Source organism: Salvelinus alpinus, chromosome 19 (assembly GCF_045679555.1).
Source record: "Salvelinus alpinus chromosome 19, SLU_Salpinus.1, whole genome shotgun sequence".
Lineage (NCBI taxonomy): Eukaryota > Metazoa > Chordata > Actinopteri > Salmoniformes > Salmonidae > Salvelinus > Salvelinus alpinus.
The window spans coordinates 31,157,705-31,176,469 of record NC_092104.1 but is presented as its reverse complement, the minus strand read 5'-3'; the positions used below and the strand labels follow the sequence as shown (position 1 = coordinate 31,176,469).

Below are 18,765 nucleotides of genomic sequence, written 5' to 3'. Positions count from 1 at the left end.
TTGTACTGCTGAAAGGTGAATTTGTATCCCTGTGTCTGTTGGAAAGCAGACTGAACCAGGTTTTTTTAGGATTTTGCCTGTGCTTAATGCGATTACATTTAGTTTTATCCTAAAAAAAAATACTCCCTAGTCCTTGCCGATGACAAGCAGTCCCATAACATGATGCAGCAACCACCATGCTTAAAGATATTAAGAGTGGTACTCCATCAAGTTAATTTCTTTGCCACATTTTTGCAGTTTTACTTTAGTGCCTTATTGGAAACAGGATGCATGTTTTGGGAATATTTTTATTCTGTACAGGCTTTCTTCTTTTCACTCGGTCATTTAGGTTAGTATTGTGGAGTAACTACAATTTTGTTGATCCACCCTTAGTTCTCCTATTACAGCCATTAAACTTTATAACTGTTTTAAAAAGTCACCATTGGCCTCAGTGAAATCCCTGAGCGGTTTCCTTCCTCTACAGCAACTGAGTTAAGGACGCCTGTATCTTTGTAGGGACTGAGTGTATTGATACACCATTCAAAGTGTTATTATTAACTTCACCATGCTCAAAAGGATTTTGAATGTCCTTTAAAAAAAACAAAAAAAAACATGTACCAATAGGTGGCCTTCTTTGCGAGACATTGGAAAGGCTCCCTGGTCTCTGTGGTTGAATTTCACTGCTCGACTGAGGGACCTTACAGATAAATGTGTGTGTGGGGTACAGAGATAAGGTAGTCATTCAAAAATCATGTTAAACACTATTATTGCACACAGAGTGAGTCCATGCAACTTATTATGTGGCTTGCAATAACAAAGGGGTTGAATTTTTATTGACTCAAGACATTTAAGCATTTCATTTAATTAATTTGTAAACATTACTAAAAACATAACTCCACTTTGACATTATGGGGTATTGCGTGTAGGCCAGTGACACAAAATCTCAATGTAATCCATTTAAATTTAGGCTGTAACAACAAAATGTGGAAAAAGTCAAGGGGTGTGAATACTTTCTGAAGCCACTGTATGTCAAGGCCAAAGCTGACATCACGTGGTAACAATATGTCAAACTGACATTTAAAACAATTAACTCTTCAGCAGCCTAGTTTTCTGAAACATCCTGTACAATTAACGTTGTGGGAAGGTTACCTGCAGGTTGTTGAGAGGGTCCATCTTCATGACTGGCCCGACAGTGCTGAGGGGGAGGCTGACTTCAATTGTCTGGTTTGGGCCGAGAGGGGTAAGGACCTGGAGAGGGCCGGCAGGGGCCAGGCCAAAACTAGAGAAAGATGAGTCCAAGTCAGAACCAGAAACCACCCAAGAGGAAATCACATTCAGACCAGAGATGGATGGGTTCAATGACAGTCATTCAGAATGTGAGCTCACATCAGTCACAGTATGGTCCTCTCACCTGTTCCTGTTGAACTGGATGGCGAAGTCAGTCATGATGCTCATGGCCTTGTTGGTGAGGATCAGCTCCATCTGGATGACTCCAGCACGCCGAGCGAAGGTCCCAGAAATCTCCAGACCTTTAGCCTTCATGGCCGGGAGCCACACCTGAAGACACAGGACGCCATCAGAACGCCTCTACAGCACTGCAGCAGTATCATATAGCAGCTATATCCATCTAACTGCTTGTTGCAGAGGACAAGGCCATCATATAAATACAAAACACTTATTCTATTCTGCATACTAATCTGACACTGCAATAATATACTATCATACTAATACTGTACAGAGAGACTTACTATTTTAGGAGGAATATATGCTCCCATTGGCATGCCAACCCCACCTCCCAGGTCAAACAGGTCTCCTAGGCCACCCCCCACTGGGGCATTGAGCGAGGCTGGCATCACAGCAGGAGCCGCCCCAAAACCTGCCCCCATCTGTGGATGAGAGAACATGTTTAACATGTAAGACCTGAGCATCCAAAAACGGCACTGAAATAACAACCTTCAAAATGTGTATGTTTAAACAACCAGGCAAGTAGACTTACCGCAGGACTCCCACCAATATCTCCTCCAAGCTGAGGGGGGAGAGAGAGAGGTTCAGGTTTTAAATTACTAGAATGTTACACCTTATTCCCAGCAGGTTGAGAGGGAGATGCTAGAGGAAGACTGAAGGAGGGAGGGAGGGGGGGGTGATGAGTGGTTGAGAGCAGAGACAATATAACAGTGTTCTATAACTGTGGATGAAAGGAGGGAGATTGAAGAGCGCAGAACGAGCATCATCTATTCAGGTTCATTCTGACATCCCTCTGAAACTAAACGCCAACTGTTTGCCAGCACAGTGGTCCGTTAGGTGGTTTCACAGAGAATTCAGTATTGAAATACATATTACTCCCAAACATTTCATGAAGAGCGCAGAGCAAAAGTTTAGAGTAGCATGTAAAAATCAACAAATGATAAAAATACAGCTAGCTAGCTAAAGTAAGTAAGGGCTTTTGGAACAACAAACACAATAAGAACAGGACCTACAAGAGTTTCAGAGGCCTGAAAGAAACATGTTGAGACAAGAGGAAATAGACAGTGACACTGCTGCTAAAGACGGTGAGAGGTCACAGTGAAGCACAGGGTACCAGAGGGGGACTCTAGTCTAGATTGTTTAGCAGCCTCTACTGATGCCCCTCAACCAACCTCTGCAGGGGGGCTGTGCTCAGTAGGGCTGTGGTCAGGAGGACTGTCAGTGTGACTGTAGTCAGTGTAGGTGTAGTCAGTGTGGGTGTACACTGGCGACGGGGGCTGAGGTGACGGAGAGCGACGAGTGTCCGTCCGCGGGGGAACGTGGGGCTGATGGCAGGATAATGTAGGATTGTCAGATGTATTCATTGACATGTAACAATCAGGATGCATGAAGCACAGAGAAAGAATATTGAAGAGGTGAATACAGCACACAGTATGATACGTATAGTATATATTTGTAGATACAGCAATAAAAGTGAGCTACTACATCTAACTAATGATGATATAATGTGGTGTGACTATAGAGCTATGCCCTCTCCCTCCATGTAGTTACCGGTTCAGACTCATCCCCCATCTGCAGGTGTGGCATCAAATAAACAGAGGAAAACTCAGTCAAAAATAGAAAAGAGAAGAATTTGGGGGAAAAAGAGAGGGGGGGGTATAATAACCGTAACCTCTGGCTACAATTACTGTTTGCAGAGACCATTTGACCCAGAAAGGGTTCACTGGTTGACCAGGGGTAGCAGCATAGGGGTCTACACTATGTGAAATACCTACCAGGCTGTCCAGACCTCCACCCAGGAGGTCCATGCCCCCCATCTGCATGCCGGTGGTGGGGGGTGGGCCGCTGGTGGTGGGGGGTGCCATGTCCAGGTTGAGAAGGTCCCCCAGGAGGTCTCCCTGGGAGGGGATGATAGAGGGAGCAGCCTCAGGGGCAGAGCCCCCAGCAGCAGTGCCCACGTCGGGGCTCTCCGTACTCTCTCCTCTGGGGGATGGAGACACAAGGACAGAGGGAGTTAGAGAGAACTAAGATTCACACAATAAAAAGTTTTTTTTACTTGTTTAACCTTGTTTGAATTCATAAATGCAGTGTTTTGTGCCAAAATGCATATAGGCCTAGTCCAAGCCAAGCTAAATTATCTGGAACTCTATTCAATAAACCAAACCTGCTTAAAATTGATCCTAAAGTAATTTTAGGGAACACCACCGGCACATCTTAAATCTAATGAAAATAACAATTAAAATGTCAGTAAACTTAATCTGCTCTGTGCAGTGGGCTGCACTTGATGTCTGCTTGGAACACAGCCTCATACGAGATCTATCTGACTGCTCTGGGTCACATCAAGTGGGCCCTAAGTGATCCGTGTGTATGAGACTCACGATCCAGTGCGGGCGGGGAGCCTCTTGTGCATCACACCGCGGCTGCCCTCCACGAAGGCGCTGGGGGGTTTATGGTAGACGGAAGCCAGCGTGCCGATGTGGCAGATGAGCTCCTCCAGCAGGGTGGGCTCAATCAGGTCGGTCTCCTCCGAGATCAGGGGCTTCTCGGCCAGTACCACCTCCTTGGCAGCCACGGGGTCAGTGGAGAGCAGGCGCCAGTAGATGTAGCCACGGTCTCGCAGGTCAGGATTGTCAGAGTCCTGCAGACACAGATAGACAGGATGACTGATGTGGTGCATAATAAATACTAACTGCTGCTTCAGACTCTTCTCTCTGCTACTCAGTCTGTTCTTCTCACTCATGTCAAGTCAGATACTAAGCAAATAATCTAAGGGTCAGTTTAGGTTCGGTTCCCTGAGGGGTAGAGTTAGAATAATTTACCCAGTCTGTAAGTCAGTCAATAACAATAAGACAATCCTAGGGAACAGCATAAGAAAGTCTTAGAAGTAAGACATGAGGAACAAGGGCATAAAACTAGAACGTGGGGAAAATATTTAATATTTCTGGTCCTGGTAGCTTCCTGGCAGTGTTGAAACTAAACTCCAAAGTTAGACAGTCTGAGGAGTCTGTGGAGGGAGATTAACTACTCATAAAACACTCTGCAAAACAGAGAAACTAATAACACCCATATATAATAAGTAATGTGCCCTCGTTGTCATGTTCAGTCAAGCACATCCCACAGTAACTAGACCAATGAAAGGCTACAAGTATTTAGATCACAGCCCACTTTTAAACTGGGTTGTTCCCAATGCCTTTGAGCAGAATACAATCAAACTCTTAATCCTTCTTATTTTTGACCTTCCCTTCTTCCTGTTGTGTTGCTTGGCTGATTGGCCTATTTAGGATAACACTTGGAGGTGTTCCACACTTTCTGGGAATGGGGTACCCTAGCTGTTGAAAGATTGGACTATACACGTCCCACCTCTCCAACTTAATTAGAGCAATTCTAAGACAAGACAATGATAACATGCTGGTTTCTGTTCTTCTATTGGGCGGTTGGAGTGACATCTGACATGGCCTGAAGGCCCTGGCATAAGGAGTGCTGTTGTGAGACTTGTTAATTAGATCCAAGCTGTTCACTGTCTTTGTATGTGTCCCGGGGCACTCACCTGTGTGGCCAGGCTGAGCACCTGCTGCACCAGCTCCTGGGTCTCAGTGGGTTTCTTCAGGAACAGCTTCACTATGGCTGTCAGCAGCTGCAGCTGCACCTGGGAACCCAGAGCAGACAAGACCAGGTTAAACTCACTCGTACTACTCACATCAACTCAGCTCATAGCTACATACAGTGGGGCAAAACAGTATTTAGTCAGCCACCAATTGTGCAAGTTCTCCCACTTAAAAAGATGAGGCCTGTAATTTTCATCATAGGTACACTTCAACTATGACAGACAAAATTAGAAAAAGAAATCCAGAAAATCACATTGTATGATTTTTAATGAATTTATTTGCAAATTATGGTGGAAAATAAGTATTTGGTCACCTACAAACAAGCAAGATTTCTGGCTCTCACAGACCTGTAACTTCTTCTTTAAGAGGCTCCTCTGTCCTCCACTCGTTACCTGTATTAATGGCACCTGTTTGAACTTGTTATCAGTATAAAAGACACCTGTCCACAACCTCAAACAGTCACACTCCAAACTCCACTATGGCCAAGACCAAAGAGCTGTCAAAGGACACCAGAAACAAAATTGTAGACCTGCACCAGGCTGGGAAGACTGAATCTGCAATAGGTAAGCAGCTTGGTTTGAAGAAATCAACTGAGGGAGCAATTATTAGGAAATGGAAGACATACAAGACCACTGATAATCTCCCTCGATCTGGGGCTCCACGCAAGATCTCACCCCGTGGGGTCAAAATGATCACAAGAACGGTGAGCAAAAATCCCAGAACCACACGGGGGGACCTAGTGAATGACCTGCAGAGAGCTGGGACCAAAGTAACAAAGCCTACCATCAGTAACACACTACGCCGCCAGGGACTCAAATCCTGCAGTGCCAGACGTGTCCCCCTGCTTAAGCCAGTACATGTCCAGGCCCGTCTGAAGTTTGCTAGAGAACATTTGGATGATCCAGAAGAAGATTGGGAGAATGTCATATGGTCAGATGAAACAAAAATATAACTTTTTGGTAAAAACTCAACTCGTCGTGTTTGGAGGACAAAGAATGCTGAGTTGCATCCAAAGAACACCATACCTACTGTGAAGCATGGGGGTGGAAACATCATGCTTTGGGGCTGTTTTTCTGCAAAGGGACCAGGACGACTGATCCGTGTAAAGGAAAGAATGAATGGGGCCATGTATGGTGAGATTTTGAGTGAAAACCTCCTTCCATCAGCAAGGGCATTGAAGATGAAACGTGGCTGGGTCTTTCAGCATGACAATGATCCCAAACACACCGCCCGGGCAACGAAGGAGTGGCTTCGTAAGAAGCATTTCAAGGTCCTGGAGTGGCCTAGCCAGTCTCCAGATATCAACCCCATAGAAAATCTTTGGAGGGAGTTGAAAGTCCGTGTTGCCCAGCAACAGCCCCAAAACATCACTGCATCACTGCTTCTAGAGGAATGTGCCAAAATACCAGCAACAGTGTGTGAAAACCTTGTGAAGACTTACAGAAAAGTTTTGACCTCTGTTATATACCCTTTGTTGGCAATGACAAAGTATTGAGATAAACTTTTGTTATTGACCAAATACTTATTTTCCACCATAATTTGCAAATCAATTCATTAAAAATCCTACAATGTGATTTTCTGGATTTTTTCTCATTTTTCTCTCATTTTTAAGTGGGAGAACTTGCACAATTGGTTACTGACTAAATACTTTTTTGCCCCACTGTACATACAGTACAAAAAAGCCCTATGTACAAAACATTTGCACACCTAACAAAGACTACTCTGTATACACAGAGCAACTGAGGAAAATATGTAAATGAATACCAACCGCTCCATACTTCAATTGTTACTGAAGTGCTCCAATTAAAGTGTTATGTTTTTTACATCATCATCTGGACTCTGTTTAGATTATGACGTTTTTAGGAAACAACTAGGCATTTAAATGTCTGTCCAGAATTCTTCAGTTTTATTTTTATCTACATCACAAACAGGTTGAATTCCTAAAGTAAATCAAATCAATGCTCTTTCACAAGCAGTGCCTTTCAGCGTTCCATAAACAGCCAGTCAGCATTTGCACAGACCTGCTGCTGTCTCTCGAGAGCCAAAACAGTTATCACATGAAAGAACAGAGTGGCCAGTCAAGTATAGGCCTACTCTCTCTGTGTATCTGCGTATAGGCTGCTAAATGCAGCCCCCCACCCCTCCCCCAATCTCTTCCAGTGTACACAGAATGGTTCCATTGAATCCCTGTTTAGACAGTAAGAGGTAAATGGAATCTTGACTGTGTCCCAAATTTCACCCTATTACCCATGTAGTGCACTACTTTTGACCAGGGCCCATACAGGGAATAGGGTGCCATTTGGGACAAAAGCAATGTGTGAGTGTCAGACCTGTGTGCTTTCGTCGTGGAAGCCCTCCAGGAAGCTCTCCAACAGCTCATCAGCGTTGTCAATCCTCTCAGCATACTCTCCTACGATCCAGATCATGGCCGCCCGCGCCTCTGGCTCATCCAGAGAGTCCAGGTTCTCACACAGCGTCGCGATCACACTCTCATACCTGGGAACAGATACCACGGTCAGGAACTAACAGACAGAAAAACATTTTCAAAAGGGGACTACAAATAGTTGTAGTACTTCATTAGTCCCAAATGGGAAATTGGTTAAATGCCAACATAGCATTTAAAACAGGATGTGCTGGAGCAGTAATGCGAGGGCAAGGAGGCGGCAGGTAGCCTAGCGCCAGTAAAAAAAAAAAATGGCAACGCAACACAATCTGTTCGTGCTGTTGCGAAGACTAACAGAAACTTCACAGCTTCTGAACTTTCACTTCACTAAATTCTAGCATATTTGTATTGTGTGCCTCTGAATATTTACATGACTGCACATCATACAAATATTTTGTGGGCCCTCAACACAATTACCAAACTTTATGCTGGATGAACTGTGTTATTTTCTGAATTACATTTAGCTGACAAAAACTAAGAGAGGGAACGCAATGTCTTCAGAATAAATTTAAATGATTCCCTATTAAACAATTAAAAAGACGGCAAAGCAAAGAAAGACCAAATAGCATGCAATAATCCATTTCACCAGCTAATTGAGACGCGAATGAAGGTTCACTGAGTGACTCATGGCTGTGAGAACATGGTCAGGAAACAGCAGTACAGTAACATAAGCACAGGGCAACGTGGACTGGGCTGCCTGAGGGTATACGTTTCTGTCGGTCTGTTTGTCTGTGCAGCATATGGATCCAGTCTCCTGGGCCTAGATAGAGCCGGAGTCAAGCTGTGACTGCCTCAGCCTGTCCTCTTCTCTGACTGGGACTGCTTGGGAGTTATCTGGGGAAGGGTTTCAGTGCTACGCCATTCTCAAGGACCGACACCCTGCATGTGTGGGAGAGGTTAGAGGAGCGTTCACTCGCCTCAAAAGCTTATCTTCATACCTTTCACAATGAAAGTCAAGCAGAAAACCCTGTGTCATGGTAATGAGCTTTCTCCCTGCCTCTTCCAGACCAAGAAAATGTGATCTGGGGGCAGTGAGCTGGAACAGACAGGGCTCCAGGGTGTGTGGGTGCGAATATGTGCAAGTACGAATGCATTTGCTTGCGTTAACACAAACAGAGCATACAAAGTGACAACGGGAGAGCATAGGCCATTTTAACAAGCATGGCAAGCTCTGCTGATGTGCAATACAGCCTCTATATGACTAATTGAATATCAATCTCCATCACAATCGTCCATGGTTGGTTTACTACAGCACTATATCCCTGGTTGCCTTGAACACTACTGATACGGCTGTGAAATTTTGACAGACAATCCATTTTGATGGATGGAATGGTTTACCAGTAAACACCTCACCCACAGAAGAATAACAAGCCTATTTAGAACTGTACTGGCTTCCTGAGTAGACTCATTCACTGATTCATTAAAATTGTGATATATGCAGTGCCTCTTCCATCAAAGTCATTCACTTCTAAACCATTTGAAAATCCATTCATAGGAAAACAAAACACGAACTGGATTACTAGGATTGCGCCTCATGTTCATCCCACATTGTTACATTACAGCCTCATTCTAAAATGTATTAAATAAAAATCCTCAGTCTACACACAATACACCATAATAACAAAAACAGGTTGAAATTTTTGCAAATATAAAATTTAAAAAACAAATACCTTATTTACATAAGTATTCAGACCCTTTGATATGAGACTTGAAATTGAGCAACCCATTTCCATTGATCATCCTTGAGATGTTTCTACAACTTTATTTGTATTTATTAAGGATCCCCATTAGCTGCTGCCAAGACAGCTGCTACTCTTCCTGGGGTCCAGCAAAATTAAGGTAGCTATACAATTTAAAACATTAGAATACATTCACAACACATTAAGTGTGTGCCCTCAGGCCCCTACTCTACAACACAAAATGTGTACGTGTGTGTATGTTTCTATGCATGTGTCTGTCCCAACAGTGGCAAGAAAAAGTATGTGAACCCTTTGAATTACCTGGATTTCCGCATAAATTGGTCCTGATCTTCATCTAGATCACAACAGTAGACAAACACAGTCTGCTTAAAACTAATAACACAAACAATTATACATTTTCATGTCTTTATTGAACACACCGTGTAAACATTCACAGTGCAGGGTGGGAAAAGTATGTGAACCCTTGGATTTAATAACAGGTTGACCCTCCTTTGGGAACAATAACCTCAAACAAACGTTTTCTGTAGTTGCGGATAAGACCTTCACCACAGTCAGGAGGATTTTTGGACCATTCCTCTTAAAACCGGTTTCAGTTCAGCAATATTATTGGGATGTCTGGTGTGAACTGCTCGAGGTCATGCCACAGCATCTCAATCGGGATGAGGTCAGGACTCTGACTGGGCCACTCCAGAAGGCGTATTTTCTTCTGTTGTTGATTTATTTCTGTGTTTTGGGTCGTTGTCCTGTTGCATCACCCAAAACTTCTGTTGAGCTTCAATTGGCGGACAGATAGCCTAACATTCTCCTGAAAAATGTCTTGATAAACTTTGGAATTCATTTTTCCGTCGATGATAGCAAGCTGTCCAGGCCCTGAGGCAGCCCCAAACCATGATGCTCCCTCCACCATACTTTACAGTTGGGATGAGGTTTTGATGTTGGTGTACTGTGCCTTTCTTTCTCCACACAGTGTTGTGTGTTCCTTTCAAACTCAACTTTAGTTTCATTTGTCCACAGAATATTTGTCCAATAGCGCTGTGGAACATCCAGGTGCACTTTTGCAAACTTCAGACATGCAGCAATGTTTTTTTTGTTTGGACAGCAGTGGCTTCTTCCGTGGTGTCCTCCCATGAACACCATTCTTGTTTAGTGTTTTACATATCGTAGACTCGTCAACAGAGATGTTAGCATGTTCCAGAGATTTCTGTAAGTCTTTAGCTGACACTCTAGGATTCTTATTCACCTCATTGAGCATTATGTGCTGTGCTCTTGCAGTCATCTTTGCAGGACGGCCACTTCTAGGGAAAGTAGCAACAGTGCTGAACTTTCTCCATTTATAAACAATTTGTCTTACCGTGGACTGATGAACACCAAGGCTTTTAGAGATACTTTGGTAACCCTTTCCAGCTCTATGCAAGTCAACAACTCTTAATCTTGGGTCTTCTGAGTTCTCTTTTGTTCAAGGCATGGTTCACATCAGGCAACGCTTTGTGAATAGCAAACTAAAATGTTGTGTTTTTTATTTTTTATTTTTTTATAGGGCAGGGCAGCTCTAACCATCTCCAATCTCGTCTCATTGATTGGACTCCAGGTTAGCTTTTGGAGAAGTCATTAGCCTAGGGGATCACATACTTTTCCCAACCTATGTATTCAATATAGACAAGAAAAGTACAATAATTTGTGTGATATTAGTTTAAGCACACTGTCTATTGTTGTGACTTAGATGAAGATCAGATCAAATTTGATGCCCAATTTATGCAGAAATCCAGGTAATTCCAAAGGGTTCACATAATTTTTCTTGCCACTGCATGTTTGTGTTGCTTTTCAGTTGTCGCTGTTCCATAAGATGTATTTTTATCTTGAATTTTTTTACTTGATGTGGAATAGAGTTCCATGTAGTCATGGCTCTACAGTATGTAGTCTGTTCTCGACTTAGGGGACTGTGAAGAGACCTCTGGTGGCATGTCTTGTGGGGTGTTTATGGGTGCCCGAGTTGTGTGCCAGTAGTTCAAACAAACAACTTGGTGCATTCAACATGTCAATACCTCTCACACATACAAGTAGTGATTAAGTGTATGCCCTCCACTTTGGAGTCCACCTGTGGTAAATTAAATTGATTGGAAATCATTTGGAAAGGCACACACCTGTCTATAAGGTCCCACAGTTGACAGTACATGTCAGAGCAAAAACAAAGCCACGAGGTCGAAAGAATTGTCTGTAGAGCTCTGAGGCAGGATTGTGTTGAAACACAGATCTGGGGAAGGGTACCAAGAAATTTCTGCAGCAGGTCCCAAGAACACAGTGGCCTCCATCATTCTTAAATTAAAGACAGCTGGAACCAGCAAGGCTCTACCTAGAGTCCTGATGAAACCAAGATTGAACTATTTGGCCTGAATGCCAAGCGTCACGTCTGGAGGAAACCTGGCACCATCCCTACAGTGAAGCATGGTGGTGGCAGCATCATGCTGTGGGGATGTTTTTCAGCGGCAGGGACTGGGAGACTAGTCAGGATCGAGGGAAAGATGAACAGAGCAAAGTACAGAGAGATCCTTAATGAGACTGGGGCGCAGGTTCACCTTCCAAAAGGACAACGACCCTAAGCACACAGCCAAGCCATGTCTCGGCATGTCCTTGAGTGGCCCAGTCAGAGCCCGGACTTGAACCTGGAGAGACCTGAAAATAGTTGTGCAGCGACGCTCCCCATCCAACCTGACAGAACTTGAGAGGATCTGCAGAGAAGGGGAGAAACTCCCCAAATACAGGTGTGCCAAGCTTGTAGCGTCATACCCAAGAAGACTCGAGGCTGTAATCACTGCCAAAGGTGCTTCAACAAAGTACTGAGTAAAGGGTCTGAATACTTCTGTAAATGTGTGACAAAAACAAATAAAAACAAATTGCAAAACATTCTATTACCCGTTTTTGCTTTGTCATTATGGGGTATTGTGTTTAGATTTGATGTGAAAACAACATTAATCCAGTTTAGAATAAAGCTGTAACGTAACAAAATGTGGAAAAAGTCAGAATACTTTCCGATTGCACTGTAGTGTGCTACTTTTGACCAGAGCCCTATGCCACTGTGTTATAACCAGGCCTAGACCTGACATGGGGCCATCAACAGGTGACCTACTTGTTGGGGTACTTGCGGAAAATGTCCTTGATGACCACGATGGCCTCCTGCACCACATAGTTGACCTTGGTCTGGATGAGGTCCAGCAGGGTGCTCACACAGCGCTCCGCTGATTGCTGACAGACAGACAGACGGACAGAAGAGAGGCTGTCAGCCAAACACAGAGCAGTCAAGGGAGACACTACAGTAACAATTGGCATTATTCAGGCTTTTGTTACCAGATGCATGAAAAAGCCCCAACCTTTCATAGACATTTATACTACACATGCTGCAGTAAACTCATGACACAGTCATAAGGCTAGCAGTAAAAATACTACAGCTAGCTTGACAGTTTGTTGTACTCGACTTGAAACATTATACTACAGTATATGACCCGTGTACAGTATATCATGACAGCGTTCCATCATCTCCTCGCTCTCACCTCCACTTTGATGGCACAGCGGCCGATGGCTCGGACTGCCTTCCGCACAAAGTCCACATCCACCTCAGTGGCATACTCCTTCAGCTCTGCCAGCACCTATGAAACCCCCAGCATGAGGTCACTGATACTGGCTTTTATGTTGTCTAGGAATCACACGTTACTGCTTGTCCATGTTACCTACCAAATGTTACTTACAATCAAACATCATGGCTTCCATTGGAAGAAATGCTCTAATGAGATTGTGGTGTGTGTGTGGTTCACCTGGGCGATGTTGGCTTGAGACGCCAGGCGGATCATGATGTCCAGTTTCTCCAGCTTGACATAGATGGGGTCGTTGTACTTCACAAAGAACACCTTCATCTCATGCTTCAGGATCTCTGGGCTGCACAGAGAAACAGGTACAGTTGATATCAAAAGAAAAGTAACTAGCATTTTCAATAAATTAGTAGAATACAGCCAACACATTAAATACTTTGAATGTGCTGAGGAAGCACTGGTAGGGTCCCAAATGGCACCCTAATCCCTATAGAGTGCACTACTTTTGACCAGGGCCCAGGTAGCACACTATATACGGAATAGAGTGCCATTTGGACTGCACAAACTGAACAGCTGTAATTATCTGTGAATAATTTCTGTTGGTAGGCCCCCTATTTATCCTCAGGCCTTCCTACCGTTTCTGTACGATGAGGTTGATGTTCCTCAGGGCCACATACTGCAGCTCAGGCTCTGCAGACAGCAGGGTGACCAGGGGCGGGGCCAGCTTCTTCAGCAGGGTGCCATAGTAGTCCAGATCCTTAGGAAGCATCTCCATGAACTTCATCAGCACCTTGACCGCCGACAGCACCACCGCAGAGTTGGCATGGGACAGACGGGGGGTCACCCGCTCACAGATACTACAGCAGGAGGGAGAAAAGGGCAGAAGTGAGACAAGGGATGAGTACAGATTATGGGGAAATTGATATACATTACACTTCATATACAGCAGATGATGTGGAAACTGACAGGGAGAATCAGTGCGTCATAGATAGTGTAATGAATGAGGTGGCATCCTGTGCTTTCTGACCTCTGGGACTCGCGGTCGTCACGGGGGGTGTAGTTGGCCAGGCAGTCCAGGATGAAGATCTGACCCCACTCTGTGCACTCGTTGAGGGCCGTCAGCAGCTTGTTGATGGACTGGGGGTTCAGGTCCAGCAGGTTGCTGTTGGGGTGGGACTCTGCAATCTCAGACAGGGCTGCCACGGCATTCGCTACCACCTGATAGAAGGAGAGGGTAAGTTAGACTGCAAGAACACATAACCTAGTAGGCGGCAATGAGATGACGGAAGGAATTCATTTCCAAACAGCGATACAAATCTGATACCGCAAGTACCCTTTTTTCTATACTGGGATAAACCTCCCATTCGTGACAAATAGTACTACAGCCCTAGAGCCAGTAGTCTAGCCCAGGGGGAGGTAGTCTAGCAGTCTGGTCAGCCTGCCGTGGGAGCCTCACCATGGGGTTGGAGTCAGAGATGAGGTCCTTGAGGGTATCCAGGAAGCCCTGGTCCTCCACCAGCTGGGCGTTGATGTCATGGAGCTTGGCCACGCACACGGCTGCAGTCTTCCTCACGTAGGGGTCCTCGTCCTTCAGACACTTCCTCAGAGGCTCACACAGGTATTCAGTGATCTTGTCCACGCGGATGCAGCCCATAGTACGAACAGCCAGGGCCCGGATTAGGGGGTTAGCGTCCTCACAGTCCTGAAAGGGGAGGAGAGTCTCTCTATGTTAGTTTTACACACTGAAGAGTATTGAGATGTAGCTACCCCAGTTCTCTCACTTGACAGTGAGACAAATATTTTGTGCAATAGGTCAGTGCTGTCTGTCTGACCTGGTGTTGTGCTTTACCTTGACGAAGGTGTTGACAGCCATGATGGCCATGTCAGGCTGGCTCTTGGCATAGTTCATCAGGTACAGGTAGACTAGCTTCTTCAGCTCCAGGTTGTCAGTCTGCATGCAGTTCACCACATCTGGAAACAGGGCACTGGGGGGGTGCCAGATAATTACATATAGAATCATGAAGGAATGACAGCAGCCCCTCTAGTGAAAAATAGATTCCCTATGGAGGCAGCAGAGCCAGTATGGGCTAGAGGTCGACCGATTAATCGGAATGGTCGATTAATTAGGGCCGATTTCAAGTTTCAATTTTTGGACACCGATTTTTTATTTATTTTTTACACCTTTATTTAACTAGGCAAGTCAGTTAATAACACATTCTTATTTTCAATGACTGCCTAGGAACGGTGGGTTAACTGCCTCTTTCAGGGGCAGAACGACAGATTTTTACCTTGTCAGCTCGGGGGATTCAATCTTGCAACCTTACAGTTAACTAGTCCAACGCTCTAACCACCTGATTACATTGCACTCCACGAGGAGCCTGCCTGTTACGCGAATGCAGTAGAAGCCAAGGTAAGTTGCTAGCTAGCATTAAACTTATCTTATAAAAAATAAATAAATCAATCATAATCACTAGTTAACTACACATGGTTGATGATATTACTAGTTTATCTAGCGTGTCCTGCGTTGCATATAATCGATGCGGTGCGTATCGTTGCTCCAATGTGTACCTAACCATAAACATCAATGCCTTTCTTAAAATTAATACACAGAAGTTTATATTTTTAAACCTGCATATTTAGCTAAAAGAAATCCAGGTTAGCAGGCAATATTAAGCAGGTGAAATTGTGTCACTTCTCTTGCGTTCATTGCACGCAGAGTCAGTGTATATGCCATAGTTTGGGCCGCCTAATTTGCCAGGATTTTACGTAATTATGACATAACATTGAAGGTTGTGCAATGTAACAGGAATATTTAGACTTATGGATGCCACCCGTTAGATAAAATACGGAACGGTTCCGTATTTCACTGAAAGAATAAACGTCTTGTTTTCGAGGTGATAGTTTCCGGATTCGACCATATTAATGACCTAAGGCTCGTATTTCTGTGTGTTATTATGTTATAACTAAGTCTATGATTTGATAGAGCAGTCTGACTGAGCGGTGGTAGGCAGCAGCAGGCTCGTAAGCATTCATTCAAACAGCACTTTCCTGCGTTTTGCCAGAAGCTCTTCGCTGTGCTTCAAGCCTATCAACTCCCGAGATTAGGCTGGTGTAACCGATGTGAAATGGCTAGCTAGTTAGCGGGGTGCGCGCTAATAGCGTTTCAAATGTCACTCGCTCTGAGACTTGGAGTAGTTATTCCCCTTGCTCTGCATGGGTAACGCTGCTTCGAGGGTGGCTGTTGTCGTTGTGTTCCAGGTTCGAGCCCAGGTAGGAGCGAGGAGAGGGATGGAAGCTATACTGTTACACTGGCAATACTAAAGTGCCTATAAGAACATCCAATAGTCAAAGGTTAATTAAATACAAATGGTAGAGAGAGAAATAGTACTATAATTCCTATAATAACTACAACCTAAAACTTCTTATCTGGGAATATTGAAGACTCATGTTAAAAGGAACCACCAGCTTTCATATGTTCTCATGTTCTGAGCAAGGAACTTAAACGTTAGCTTTCTTACATGGCACATATTGCACTTTTACTTTCTTCTCCAACACTTTGTTTTTACATTATTTAAACCAAATTGAACATGTTTCATTTTATATTTGACACTAAATTGATTTTATTGATGTATTATATTAAGTTAAGTGTTAATTCAGTATTGTTGTAATTGTCATTATTACAAATACATATTTTTTTTATTTTTTATTAATTAATTAATTTTAAAAATCGGTCGCTCAATCGGTATCGGCTTTTTTTGGTCCTCCAATAATCGGTATCGGTGTTGAAAAATCATAATCGGTCAACCTCTAGTATGGGCCATGACTATCCATCGCATTGTCACATGTTCAGAGGTGAAACCCGAGCGCGGGTCTAACACAACTCACCTGACATCCTTCCCAACGGTCATGGAGGCAATGACCTTCTTCACAGCCTCCTTCTTCTTCTCCTTCTTATCGCTGTTCAGCTCAGCTTTCAGCTCAAAGATCTCTCCTACACAGATGGAAACAGAACATACCATTATAACAGATAGCAAAAGTGTGTGTACGTGGAGTAGTCATGCTTAATTCTTTAGATCAAGACCGGAGCGTGTATTATAACCAGTCAGTGAAGGGTGCACTGCACACACTACTGTTACTTTGATTACAATTCATTTCATGACAGGAACACGTGTATTGTTATAGAGATACGGTTGACCTAGAATTGCTTAAACACTGGACGAAGCTTGGTTAAACACTCCATAGAGGCTGGTCTATAGTGATAGGTGGGATGGACAAAGTGGTTGAGGGGTGGGATTAAAGAGCTCATGTTCAGTAATGTATTATTGCACATAAAAGTACCATGTATGTAAAATGTATGTACAGTGGGGAGAACAAGTATTTGATACACTGCCGATTTTGCAGGTTTTCCTACTTACAACGCATGTAGAGGTCTGTAATTTTTATCATAGGTACACTTCAACTGTGAGAGACGGAATCTAAAACAAAAATCCAGAAAATCACATTGTATAATTTTTAAGTAATTAATTTGCATTTTATTGCATGACATAAGTATTTGATACATCAGAAAAGCAGATCTTAATATTTGGTACAGAAACCTCTGTTTGCAAATACACAGATCAAACGTTTCCTGTAGTTCTTGACCAGGTTTGCACACACTGCAGCAGGGATTTTGGCCCACTCCTCCATACAGACCTTCTCCAGATCCTTCAGGTTTCGGTGCTGGCGCTGGGCAATACGGACTTTCAGCTCCCTCCAAAGATTTTCTATTGGGTTCAGGTCTGGAGACTGGCTAGGCCACTCCAGGACCTTGAGATGTTTCTTACGGAGCCACTCCTTAGTTGCCCTGGCTGTGTGTTTCGGGTTGTTGTCATGCTGGAAGACCCAGCCACGACCCATCTTCAATGTTCTTACTGAGGGAAGGAGGTTGTTGGCCAAGATCTCGCGATACATGGCCCAATCCATCCTCCCCTCAATACAGTGCAGTCGTCCTGTCCCCTTTGCAGAAAAGCATCCCCAAAGAATGATGTTTCCACCTCCATGCTTCACGGTTGGGATGGTGTTCTTGGGGTTGTACTCATCCTTCTTCTTCCTCCAAACACGGCGAGTGGAGTTTAGACCAAAAAGCTCTATTTTTGTCTCATCAGACCACATGACCTTCTCCCATTCCTCCTCTGGATCATCCAGATGGTCATTGGCAAACTTCAGACGGGCCTGGACATGCGCTGGCTTGAGCAGGGGGTCCTTGCGTGCACTGCAGGATTTTAATCCATGACGGCGTAGTGTGTTACTAATGGTTTTCTTTGAGACTGTGGTCCCAGCTCTCTTCAGGTCATTGGGCAGGTCCTGCCATGTAGTTCTGGGCTGATCCCTCACCTTCCTCATGATCATTGATGCCCCACGAGGTGAGATCTTGCATGGAGCCCCAGACCGAGGGTGATTGACCGTCATCTTGAACGTCTTCCATTTTCTAATAATTGCGCCAACAGTTGTTGCCTTCTCACCAAGCTGCTTGCCTATTGTCCTGTAGCCCATCCCAGCCTTGTGCAGGTCTACAATTTTATCCCTGATGTCCTTACACAGCTCTCTGGTCTTGGCCATTGTGGAGAGGTTGGCGTCTGTTTGATTGAGTGTGTGGACAGGTGTCTTTGATACAGGTAACGAGTTCAAACAGGTGCAGTTAATACAGGTAATGAGTGGAGAACAGGAGGGCTTCTTAAAGAAAAACTAACAGGTCTGTGAGAGCCGGAATTCTTACTGGTTGGTAGGTGATCAAATACTTATGTCATGCAATAAAATGCAAATTAATTACTTAAAAGTTATACAATTTGATTTTCTGGATTTTTGTTTTAGATTCCGTCTCTCACAGTTGAAGTGTACCTATGATAAAAATTACAGACCTCTACATGCTTTGTAAGTAGGAAAACTTGCAAAATCGGCAGTGTATCAAATACTTGTTCTCCCCACTGTATATGTAGCAGAAAAGCTGTAAAAAC

At 44.1% G+C, this 18,765-nt stretch overlaps 1 protein-coding gene across 4 annotated transcripts in view; it reads right to left on the bottom strand.

The window, feature by feature from the left end:
* Positions 1-18,765, bottom strand: part of ap1b1 (adaptor related protein complex 1 subunit beta 1) — a 45,508-nt gene that overhangs the window by 22,589 nt on the left and 4,154 nt on the right. For all 4 annotated transcript variants that reach the window (XM_071352978.1, XM_071352980.1, XM_071352981.1 and 1 more), the window contains exons 3-18: positions 16,658-16,763; positions 14,622-14,757; positions 14,229-14,474; positions 13,800-13,990; positions 13,408-13,629; positions 12,998-13,118; positions 12,737-12,832; positions 12,316-12,431; positions 7,379-7,544; positions 4,991-5,089; positions 3,822-4,081; positions 3,219-3,426; positions 1,976-2,005; positions 1,728-1,865; positions 1,391-1,536; positions 1,129-1,258 (exon numbers count right to left, since the gene is read on the bottom strand). In XM_071352978.1, coding sequence (XP_071209079.1) covers positions 1,129-1,258; positions 1,391-1,536; positions 1,728-1,865; positions 1,976-2,005; positions 3,219-3,426; positions 3,822-4,081; positions 4,991-5,089; positions 7,379-7,544; positions 12,316-12,431; positions 12,737-12,832; positions 12,998-13,118; positions 13,408-13,629; positions 13,800-13,990; positions 14,229-14,474; positions 14,622-14,757; positions 16,658-16,763 — 2,411 coding nt within the window. The remainder of the gene's footprint in view (positions 1-1,128; positions 1,259-1,390; positions 1,537-1,727; positions 1,866-1,975; positions 2,006-3,218; positions 3,427-3,821; positions 4,082-4,990; positions 5,090-7,378; positions 7,545-12,315; positions 12,432-12,736; positions 12,833-12,997; positions 13,119-13,407; positions 13,630-13,799; positions 13,991-14,228; positions 14,475-14,621; positions 14,758-16,657; positions 16,764-18,765) is intronic.